Source organism: Oryx dammah, unplaced genomic scaffold (genome assembly GCF_014754425.2).
Source record: "Oryx dammah isolate SB20612 unplaced genomic scaffold, SCBI_Odam_1.1 HiC_scaffold_10, whole genome shotgun sequence".
Lineage (NCBI taxonomy): Eukaryota > Metazoa > Chordata > Mammalia > Artiodactyla > Bovidae > Oryx > Oryx dammah.
In genome coordinates, this window is record NW_024070194.1 from 182,419 (window position 1) to 194,309 (window position 11,891).

The 11,891-nt window shown below is 50.1% G+C and overlaps 1 protein-coding gene across 1 annotated transcript; it reads left to right on the forward strand.

Annotated features, from left to right (window-relative positions):
* Nucleotides 1–1,952: 1,952 nt before the first annotated feature.
* Nucleotides 1,953–8,780, forward strand: CBLN4 (cerebellin 4 precursor). Its single transcript, XM_040248953.1, has 3 exons — nt 1,953–2,243; nt 5,086–5,202; nt 7,474–8,780. Exons 1-3 carry the CDS (start codon nt 1,953–1,955, stop codon nt 7,669–7,671), a joined length of 606 nt encoding a protein of 201 aa, XP_040104887.1. The 3' UTR covers nt 7,672–8,780.
* Nucleotides 8,781–11,891: the final 3,111 nt, after the last annotated feature.

The following is an 11,891-nucleotide window of genomic DNA, read 5'->3' on the forward strand; positions in this document are numbered from 1 at the left end:
GATGCCTGCGGCTCAACACACAGCCCTCTGGAAGGACCGGATGAGGGACAAGCCTGGAGACCAGGTCTGTCTGCTGTCTGGAGCAGCTCGAATTCAGGCTCAGGAGGGTGTTCTTTCAGGAAGGAGTAGGAAGCCATCCACCTGGGAGACATTGCTCAATGTACACCTTCTGTTTGATTAAATACTTCGGGCCTGTCCTCTGGGACAGCTGGGCAGCTGTGAGTCTGAAAGGAATTTGGGAAGGGAGTGATGACCCCAAAGCATCACAGAAGTAGAGGGCCCATGGGGCCTTGATTAGTGGAGCCCCTCCGTCTCAGAAAGGTGAGTGACTTGGTTAAGCTCACGCAGCGGGTCACCAGACAAGCCTTTCCCTCCCAGCGGAGGCTGCAGAGGAGGCCGCTAAGCCGTGCCAATCAGAGGCCAAGATGGCACTGGGCAGGCACAGGGCGAGGGCGGCACGCGGAGAGGGGGAGAGGGGCAGTGTTCTCCGGAGGGGTTGGCTGTTGGAGGGCTAAGGCTCCGGAGGACTGATTGTTGTTAACTCCCTTTCTCTCCTGGCCTTGCCTGGGGTGGACTGGCGCTGTGGGGGGAAGGCGCACCCAGAGGCGTGTGAGGCCGCCCTTCCCAGAGCAGGAGGCCGCGGGCGCCTGCTCCCAGCGGCTCCGGCTCACCCCAAGGCTCCCCGGAGGTCTCCGGGCCCTCGGGCTTGGCGAGGCCGGCGCTGCGCTGGGCGCGGTCGGGCCGGCGGCGCGGGCCCCTGGGTCCCCAGCCGCGCGCTGCGCGAGGCCGCTGCCGCCCTTCGCTCCGCGGGCGGGGCTGGTAGCGCCGAGCTCCTCTGGGCGGCGGAGTCCCGGGCCGCCTCGGCCCCCTCCGCCAGCCCGCCCCGAGCAGGGGGCGAGCCGGCGCGGAAGCCGGGCGGGCGCGGGGCGCTTGGCGCCCGCCCCTCACACAGTCTGGGTGCCGCGCGCCCCCGGGGCTGGGGGGCCTCCGACCTCGGCGGCCAGCAGAGCTGTGCGCCTCGCGCGCCGGGGGTCTGTTCCAGGCCAGGCGGGAGCTGCTCAGCTAGGGTCCTCGGCCGCCTTCCCCTTCCCGGGGGGTCGGCAGGCTGAGCACCGAGCCAAGCCCAGCCGGCGTGCGCTCCTATAAATAGCGCGCGTGTGCCCGCCTCGCGCCCCCCGGCTGCGCGAGGACACGGAAAGTTGTGCGCGGGGGCTCGCGGCGCGCGGCGGCGGCGGGCTAGGGCTCCGGGGCCAGCAGCCCGGCGCCGTGCGGCGGATCCCGCGGATTTTTGCCTCCGTGCTGGGGACCCGGCTAGCCGCTGCCGCCCTGCCGCCTTCCGAGAGACGCCACGCTCTGGGGAATTTTTTGACCAAGCGAAATCGAGAGTCGCTAGAGACCTGGTTATGAACACAGCCGCGCGTTCTTCCCGCTCCGGGAAACACCTTCGGCTTCTGTAAATCCGTCCCCGCCGCCAGCCGGAGACGAGCCGGGACGACCCTGGCCCCGACCGGCCCCCAGCATCCCGGGGCTTCTCCGAGCCCCCTTGGTTTTTCCTGCTGCGCGCTTCACCTGGGGGAGCTTAGGTTTGGGGTGAGGATTTCTGATCATTTTCCTCTTTGAGGGGTGAACGGGAGGGTTCGGCGACTTAGATGTCTGGGAACAAGGGAGGGTGAGGGGGTCCCAGGCAGGGCTGATCTCGGGCGGAGGAGGGCGGGGGAGGGGGTTCTGCATGAGCTCCTTAAAGGACGAAGGTAGCAGAGCCAGCGAGACAGCGCGAGGAGGGACTCTGACTTCAAACCACGGAGCTGCCGGAGGTGTGCGCGCCGCCGCCGGCCCCGCCGCGTGGTGCATCTAGCCGCCCGCACCGTCCCCAGCGCCGGGGTCCCGGGGAGGAGGCCACGCGGGCACGCGGGAGCGCCGGCCGGCTGCGGCGGCCCCCAGCCTCGCTCGCCATGGGCCCCGGGCGCCGGGCGCCGGCCGCGCTGCCGGCCCTGCTGCTGGCCCTCGCCTTGCCGGGGCTGCGCGTCTGGGCGCAGAATGACACGGAGCCCATCGTGCTGGAGGGCAAGTGCCTCGTGGTGTGCGACTCGAACCCGGCCACGGACTCCAAGGGGTCCTCCTCCTCACCCCTGGGGATCTCAGTCCGGGCGGCCAACTCCAAGGTCGCCTTCTCGGCGGTGCGCAGCACCAACCACGAGCCGTCCGAGATGAGCAACAAGACGCGCATCATTTACTTCGACCAGGTCAGAGCCCCGGGCGCGCGGGAGGCCAGGGCTCGGGCGGCGGGAGGGGCGACGTGCAGGCGGCTGAGCCCCGGGTCGTCTGCTCGGGCCGAGCCACTCTGATTGCGGTGCAGGGAGCCGGGTCGGCACTGGCGTCTCCGCGCGTCGGGATCTGAAACTTCTGAGGTCTCCCCCGCCCAGCCCGCCCCCACTCCCTCCTGGCCTCCGGAGAGCTGCTGGGGCGATGGGCGAGGGGCTGGCAGCTCAGAGCCGCAGGGAGAGCTCGAGACACGTTGAGCAGCAACAGGTCTGCTGGAGCCGGCGGGTCCTGGTCCCTGCAGCTCGCCCGTCTCTCGGCTCGAGCCTGGCGCCCGGCCTCCACTCCTGCGGGGGCCGCGGAGGCCGTCCAAGGCAAGCAGGGGACTCTTTCCAGGGCTGAACAGATGATGTGTTCCTCCCGGATGGAGAAGCTTCTCCCTAGAGGGAGCCCTGGGCGGGCTGGGCTGGGAGGAGTCCACACTCTGCACAGACCCCGCAGGGGGCTGCGGAGGTGGCAGCGGGGGCCCCGGTCGGATCTCGCCCCCTGTTTGGTGCCAAGCGCGGCTGCAGCAGAAAGCCCTCCTCCGCTACTTGGAAAAGTTGAGAGGAGGAGAGAAGCAATGGGCAGCGGCGCCTAGCCCCTGTGGGAGCCTTCCTCCATCCCCCCCCGCTGCCCTTTTCAGAGACCCGCGGGGAGAGAGGGCTGGGGGCTAGGACAGGGGACTGGGAGCGACTGGTGGCCGCTGGAGCTTCGTCTTGGCGATCGGAGCTCGGGGGTCTAGCGGCTGAGAAACTCCAGGATGTCGGCTGAGGAAGGAGTCCTGAAACTGAAAACAGACTTCAGGCTGATCATTTCGACCTCTGCCGCACCCGGAGTCTTTTAAATTCCAAAGTCGTGTGTGTGGTTCACAGTGGCATGCCACATGGGCACGAGCAAGGGCTAAGTGGTGCTGTAGGATGTGCCGGGAGCGATGAGGTGACATTTCTCTTCCTTACTTAATTGTTACCAAGTAATGTACTCTCCAGCTGGTCAAAGGCAGAGAATGCCTGTCTGGGGCTTCCTATCGAATAGCCATCATTTTAAAAGCATTAGCAACCCCTTTGGGTTTTGGTGCAGTGTTTTTCATCTTGATGGAAACAAAGTCTAGCACGACCCCTGGTCTGTATTTCAGTGCATTAATTAGATGCTGTGGACACTGCACCGTCCTCTGTACATTGCATTGTGTTCAGTGACCTTTCTGTCATTTAGAAGAGAAGGGTTTGCTCTCCTGTTCTGGGTGCTCCTGCATCTTAGAGACAATAAGACACATTTGGTAATAAATCTCGAGGTGTCTGGGTGCTCTAATTACAATGTACAGTCAACATTCAGCCTTATGTGTAGTCAACACTAATCAGCTAGCTCCATTATTGCTAATGAATTATGCTACTTGTGTCTGATACAGGGAGTCCCTGCTAAGTATCTCAAATTATTTTAAATGTGCTTAAACAAATCTTTGTAAAACCTCTGTTGGTAAGTATTGCATAGCTGGTAATTTGTTGCTGAAAGACTATCGATAATAGGGGTAAGAAGAAGAAATCTGATGCTTACTTGGAGAAAGGACTAATCTCAGAATAAAATGATACACACACGCATTTTAAGTCGGGTGTTGAGCCTGGTACATCTACCTGACCGGCACTATATTCCGAAGCGTTGCTCACAGGTAATAGTATGTCTAGGGAATTATGCACAGGGCTTCATGTTAGCCTGAATGTAGTGTTTAAAAGAAATAGTAGCAGATTGCCATTGATATGGGGAAAGTGTACTGTTGTAAGGACATCTGATTTTTCTGAATGCCGCTTCTAGATTTATTTCTTGGAGAGAAATGGAAGAAACCTTAGTTGTATCCTGCCTGCTACCCCCATCCCCAATATGCACACACACACACACACACTCTCTCTCACTCTTAGGTCTTCTATTGAAATGCAGAGCTAATTTCATTATCAGTAGAACTAAGCTGAACATCTTGGAATACAGAATGCACTGTTGTTTTCTTGGGAACCAGCACTTGATTTCACTCTTCCTTTTTGTCCCTTGAACTTTTAAACAAACGGCAGGCAATTGATCAGGGGACAGACACTGACTAACCCTGGAGGGAACAGAGAATGCCACCTGTTTCACAGTCTCTACTCCCTGGCAGCCTGCAAAGGCTGAGTCATGGCCAAATAGTTATAGTTAAGACCTGGGTGGCATAGGAGGGGAACGCATGGCTGTGGATCTGAGCTGAGGCTTGGCAGGGGCTCAGAGGAGGGCCGGGCGTTTGCCTTACTCCGGCACCAACTGTTCGGTGTCATGGATCATGCCGCCCAGTGGAGGGAGCGTCCATACCTCTGTCCAGGAGGGCCTGCAGAGAGCCGCAGACGCGATTGGCTGGCCCAGAAAGCCACCCCTGGACATGCAAGGCTCCAGAGGGTGGGCGTGTAGAAGTGGGGCTGATGCCTTTTTCTGACTCTGAAGGTAGAGCCAGTGTTTATAAGCCCCACATGTTCAGAGCCAGCCGGCCTTGCTGGAAATCAAGGCATGAATACAAAGCTCTGACTTTATTATTTTTTTTTTTTTTGTCTAACGTTAAAAAGACGAGGAACCTTCCAACATTCAAATCCGTTTTCCAAGTCACTAAAGGAAAAGGGGAATAGAACTCCATGTTTTATTTTCTGTGGTTTTTTAAAGTTAGTTTTCTTTGTAAAGAAAGAAAATAGGAAGGAAAAGAAAGGGGAAGGAAGAACACTGATTTTACTTACAGAGAGTATTGTAATAGTTGACTGTGTTTATTCTTTTTATTTGTAGATTCTAGTAAACGTGGGTAATTTTTTCACCCTGGAGTCTGTCTTTGTAGCACCCAGAAAAGGAATTTACAGTTTCAGTTTTCACGTAATTAAAGTATACCAGAGCCAAACAATACAGGTATGTCTTTTGACCTGCCCCCTCTCTACCCTGAAATGACAGTGTTTATCTATAGTGGGCTATGTATTTAAGTATTTATGTGTTTTCATTGTAAAAATAGCCATCTTCATAGTAGTTTATTTTTAAAACGTAATTTCCAAGAACGGCTTCTATGAAGCATAGAAGCATATAGAAAAATATGTGACAAGAAGCATATAGAAAAATACACAATTAAACTTATTACCTTAATAACAACCAGTCACTTAAAAAGCATAGTTTTTAAAGCTACTTTTCTTTGTTAAGAAAGAAATTAGGAAGGAAAGAAGGAAATAGTAAAAATTCAGTGGCACAAATCTCTTTATAAGACTTTGGCTGCTTTTAATGCATATGCAAAAATTACCTGAATTTTTAACAACAACAACAACAAAAATAGTAAGACTATCAGAGTTTCACAAGCACCTACTAAATAAAAAAAACAAATTTGCTGTCATTGTTAAAAATCATGAACTGCATTTAACAACTAAGAGCAAGAATAAATTGCTGAAGGAACAATTATTCAATATACTTTTAAAGAAAGGATATGCTATGCTTATCTTCTAGGTAGTTTATCCTCAGCTACTCTAAAATTAGTGACTTCTTACCAATTGCAGTTCCACAGTTAATATATTTTGTGCTGTGCTTTCTAAGGAACAGGCTTGAACTCACACTCAAGGACAATGATGGCTCTAATTCCTATAATATTCAAATGTGCGGACACTCAGTAATACCAGTACGTGTCTGTGGAATTCTAAGATACTTTTTAAATCATCTGTTCATTGTATGTATTGTATATTGGTGGTGGTGGTTTAGTTGCTAAGTTATGTATGAACTCTTATGACCCCATGGACTAATAGCCTACCAGGCTCCTCTGTCCATGGGATTGTCCAGGCAAGAATACTGGAGTGGGTTGCCGTTTCCTTCTCCAGGGGATCTTCCCGACCCAGGGATCGAACCCATGTCTCCTGCACTGCAGGCAGATTCTTTACCACTGAGTCACATTGTGTCCAGATGAATGTTAGATTACACATCTACAAGTGAATGGATAAATTGATCAGCCTCATACTTAATTTATTCAATATTAATTTTTGACATAAAAGGAATGAATATCTAGTAAACAAATTTACTCCAATGGAAAAGCTCTTCCCAAACTCCAATATTTAGAAATTTAGATAATATTTGACACAGTATAATCAAAATTTTACTATGGAGGGAAGGTAACAAATTTGATTTGATTTGTTGCTAATTATCCGTCATTAAAATATTCAGTGGTAGTAGTGATTATTATTTTTAATGCACATTTCTTATCAGGGAAAACACAAGAAATCACAGTGGACAGTCATATTCTATAATTTCAGCTGATGTTTATTTAGCATATGCATGTCTCAGCTGTACAGTAAACCTGCAGAGATATTAGTAGAGCCTTGCGGTCCCCGAGTTTCTCTGAGCAAAGGGCATGGGGTTATTTTTATTAATGTACTGGGAAGCCACAGGCATGTGTCCTTACCAAAAACTTACTGTTGAATATGAGAGAGAAATAAAGTAGTAGGCCTAACTTATGTCCTGAAGGGGAGTCAAGTTTCACATGGCTAGATTTTTCTCTATGGATGGGGATCTTCTGTGAGTATTTAAGGAAATTTTTGTGGGAGAAATTAATTTTTTTCAAGTTAAAAAGATCAGCTCAGTAAGATCATACGAAGCCTAGCCACCACAGTTAGCTAATTTGAAAGGAAAGAGATGTGTTTACTGGACATCAGATACTTTACCAGGCTGATCATCTTAGACTTTATCCGCCCTGACCCTTGTAGATGTTTTGTAGAAAGATGCTTGCTTTCTTCCTTCCTTCCCTCCCACTGCCCCCTCCCTTCTTTTCCTTGTTTCTTTCTTTCTATTGCAGAAGAGTCGATTCGCAGTATTGTTCGTTTCAGGTGAACATAGCAATTCAGTACTTTTGTAGATTACGCCCCACCTGAGGCGACGGTACAGTGACGGCTGCGTCTCCCTGTGCTGTACACACGTAGCCTGGGGGCCTATCCGTTGTCTCCCTGTGCTGTACACACGTAGCCTGGGGGCCTATCCGTTTGCTTCGTAGTCAGCGTTGCCTCCTAACCCCCTGCCCCTTCTTCCCGTCCCCTTCCCTCCCCTCACTGGTATCCCTGGCTGGTTCTCTGTAACCGCGAATCTGTTTCCCTTCCATTCATCCATTTGACGCAAGCGAGAGCTCTTCGGTGTCTTGTTTTGTTTTGTTCCTTATAGGTTAACCTGATGTTGAACGGAAAGCCAGTCATATCTGCCTTCGCCGGGGATAAAGACGTGACCCGCGAGGCCGCCACGAACGGGGTCCTGCTCTACCTGGATAAGGAGGATAAGGTTTACCTAAAGCTGGAGAAGGGGAACCTGCTCGGGGGCTGGCAGTACTCCACGTTCTCGGGCTTCCTGGTGTTCCCCCTGTAGGGCCCGGGCCGCGATGCTCCCCGGGAGGGGCGGCCACGCCTGACTTCCTGAGGATCGCTTCCGCTTCCCCGGACTGCTGTCTTTCACTGGTTCTTGTGGGCGAATGCGTATTCTCTGTAAGGATGCTGGGCCTGTCGGAACCAGTACCGAGCTCCACAGATTATTTTTGTGTGTGTTTCCGTGTAACTCAGATCGGGACTCAAAACAGTTGATACCCATCTATGCTTAAGTGTAACAATTCAAAGCTGTCTGCAAGGTTTATCCTGAATTTACTTTTCTGGAATCACTGAATTTGTTGCAGATGTGGCATTTTATTTATTTAGTTTTCAAAGACCGGCAACCGGGTCTGAGAATCAGAGAGCTCTATACGTGGAATTCTGACTTCAATCAACCAATCGTGTGATCCTGCCAAAGAAACGTGTGCTGTGTCCAGATACTGGTTACACTTGCTTTTATTCCTTTGGGATTAGTTTGTTCAGTTCTCTTAAGGTAATTTATGACTTTGTGTCTTCTCAACAAATAGGGTAATGGCTTGCCCTCAAATTTACTCTATGAGATCACCCACACGACTTCCCTTAAAAAAAAAAAGAATGCTTCATAGTTGTATTTTAATTATATATGTGAAAGAGTCATATTTTCCAAATTATATTTTCTAATAGGAAGAATAGATCATAATTCTAGCACAGAAAAAGTTGCATATCTGAATTCTTCAGTGCTCAATCCTCAAACCTACGCAAAACAGCTCTCCTCCACGGGAAATCTTATAGTTTATTGCTCATTTTAATTAACATGATTGATAATAGCCACTTTATTAAAAACCTAAGGGATTTTTGTTTCCTTAGACATGACTACTTTATTAACTGGAGATGGGATGCCCTTGTTTTTAATTATACCTATTTTTCAAACCTTCTGTTGTGTTTGAAGTATCATCTGGTTTTGCCTTAACTCCTAAAATTGCTTAGATTTATCTGTTCAGCTAATAGTGAATCCAAATATTCCATATCTGAACTTAGTACAATATCTTATTTTGTCTTTTGTACAGGTCATATGAATTCATAAAATTATTTATGTCTCTGTTACAGAATAAAGATTAATATATGTTAGTTGAATTGTTCGGTCCTTTCAGGCTTGGAAATATGGATCTTACATGATTTATTCCCTCTCTCTTACCAACTCTCTCTCCCTCCCTCCCTCACCCCTGTCCTTTCTTCCTGTCTCTCATTTCTTGGTCTTGGAGCTGAAGAAAAGCTTTCTGGATTTCTAGAGAATGTCCCTCAACTGGCATAGGAAATCTTTACCATGTTTAATTTGTCCAGATTCAGGAGTGGTGAGCTTGGCAAAAGAGGATCAATGAGCTTGGTAAAGTCTCCTTTCAGAATAATCCCCTGTTAGGAAGTTAAGTTTTAAAAGGTCCACTGAAGCATCGTGAAGGGCTCAGTGGATGAACGAGTGGCGATGCAAATAAAGACCAATATTTTCAAACAGAAGACTTGAGGGAGAGTTCTGCCCTCTACTCAGCACTAGCAGGCGAGCAGAAGCCCCCTTTCTTTTCAGGAGGAACTATAATGACAGATGTCTCCCCTGGAGATTTGGCTCCGTTTCCTGGTCGGTTTTCAATTAAAACAAATCTGGGTGCCCCCTTCTGTAGTCTGTGGCATTGGGGGGCTCTTGTGGGGTTCTGTGGGGGGAAACGTGCAGGCAGCCCCCCAGTATAATTGTAATTAATCACCACGTCAAAACATGCGTTCATCACAGAAAGAGATTCTGTTCCCGAGAAGAATTTTCTGGAGATATTGGCAGTGGATCCACAATGTTTTGCTTGGCAGATTATCCCCCAGCTGGCATTCCGTCAAAGATCTTCCTCCTCTGTGACTGTGTAACGTGGGAGCCAGCCTTGCACACGGGACTTTCACCTAAACTGCCTCCTCTGCAAGTGTGCTCGGTCTCACGCGACCTTCCCCACAGCTCTCTGTGTGCAGGGTTTGTGTCTCTACATTGCAAAAGAGCGAACTGTACTTGAATGAATATGCTATTAGTCATTGTTTTGGCAAAATGGCTTAAGAGTATTGGGAATTTCCAAGAGATACCTGTGATAAGACAGAGAAAGTTTGGTGCTTAGCAAAGTAGACTGATGTAGAGCATCTATTAAAAACAGACTCAGGGCCAAGCTTTGGGGCTTGCCCTTATTTTTCTGAACATAGAAGAACACTGGCAAAGAGCTTGACTTTAATTCCTAAGGGCTTCCCAGGTGGCTCAGATGGTTAAGAATCCACCTGCAATGCAGGAGACCCGGGTTTGATCCCTGGGTTGGGAAGATCCCCTGGAGGAGGGCCTGGCAACCCATTCCAATATTCTCGCCTGGAGAATCCCATGAACAGAGGAGCCTGGCAGGCTACAGCCCATGGGGTCTCAAAGAGTCAGACACGCTGAAGTGACTTAGCTTGCAGCAGGCACACAGGCCAAGCAGGGAAGTAGGGAGGGTATTAAAAATTGGAACGGTAAAAGGAAGAGCACTGAGTTTGAGTGGGCCAACTGAAAATCAGGAGGCAGTGGCGTCCGAGTATTTCCATAAATGCAGCCAGATGCTCATGTGCTATGGCTTGAAAATACTTTTCAGAAATTGCTCAGTCCACAGAAATGGTAATTGAGCACAGTGTTCACATTGGCCTGTCTGCATTAATGAATGCCAGTGCACTCCCTTCCTAGATGTTCCTTATCTCCTTTGACTGTTCCTTGATCTATCGATCAGCAAAAGCAAGCAGTTTTCTGTAGCGAGCATTGTCCCAAGAAAGAATCCCAAGAAAATGAAACTGAAGGAAAGAAGGAGCTTGTGTGTAGGCTCTCCATGAGTCCACGTGCTTTTGGGGTCTCCTTGTGGTCTTGGATTCTGTTAGAGCCTAGTTATCTTGTTAAATTTTTGTTTTAATTCTTTCTTGTTTTCCATTTTTGGATTTACAGCTGTTTTCCCCATTCTTTTTGGTTTCTAGATACCTGGATAGCTGAGTGTCTTTTTTTTCTTTAGCAAGTTACTGCTTTTACTCTTGGAATAAATATCTTCAACCAACATTGTTTAAACTATTCTTATAATGTGTTACATGCTTTGCTAGGTACTGAGTTTATAGAAGTGGTGACAGCTGCTCTTTTTAGAGCTCCTTAGACAGTAAACACTGGAGAAGGCAACGGCAACCCACTCTAGTACTCTTGCCTGGAAAATCCCATGGATGGAGGAGCCTGGTAGGCTGTAGTCCAGGGGGTCACGAAGAGTCGGACACTTGCTGAGCAACTTCCCTTTCACTTTTCACTTTCATGCATTGGAGAAGGAAATGGCAACCCACTCCAGTGTTCTTAACTGGAGAATCCCAGGGACAGCGGAGCCTGGTGGGCTGCCGTCTGTGGGGTTCCACAGAGTCGGACACGACTGAAGCGACTTAGCAGCTGCAGCAGACAGTAAACACAGCTGGAAACCTCACAGAGGTCTGAAAGTGTGGTTTCTACTTCGTCTTCTGACTGAGGGTCGTAGGCTTTCCCAGTCCACATTCACTGCTTAAACCCTCTGTATTCAGGCCGCAGGGAATGCTGCTCAGTGTTATGCAGCAGCCTGGAGGGAGAGGAGTTTGGAGGAGAAGGGATGCATGTATGTGCATGGCTGAGTCCCTTCTCTGTTCACATGAAACTATCATAATATTGATAATCAGCTATATCCCAATACAAAATAAAAAAACTAAAAAATAAGTGTATTTCTACGGACCGATAGTGCCCTTATCACAGAAGCTTCTTAGAAAGCCAGGGAGGGTTTAGGCTTCCCCAAACCTGCTGAATCAGCATCTGCATCTTTAACGAGGCCTTTGCCCCTCCCACCGCATGGTTCACGGACACAGTAGAGTTTACGAGGCTGTATCTTCAAAGAAAACCCAGACCACCTGCCCCAGAATAGCGTCTGGGCTTCAGACGGTTGAACCAGATCCCCAGGTGATCCTGACAGCGCCGGCGCATTCAGGCGCGGTTGTTTCCTTTGCAGTGACCCTCGAGTCCAAGCGCTTTTACGATCCTCCCTGTTCTAACGGGGGGAGCCCGGGACAGTGAGCACGAGGCCTGCGCGCAGTCAGCCCGAGACTCCGCGCTGTGCCGAGAAGGCCGTGGAAGGGCTGCCGCAGGACCCCACCTCGACGAGCGCGGGGAGACCCGGCCTGAGATGGAGGTGAGTCACCATGAACGCGGCG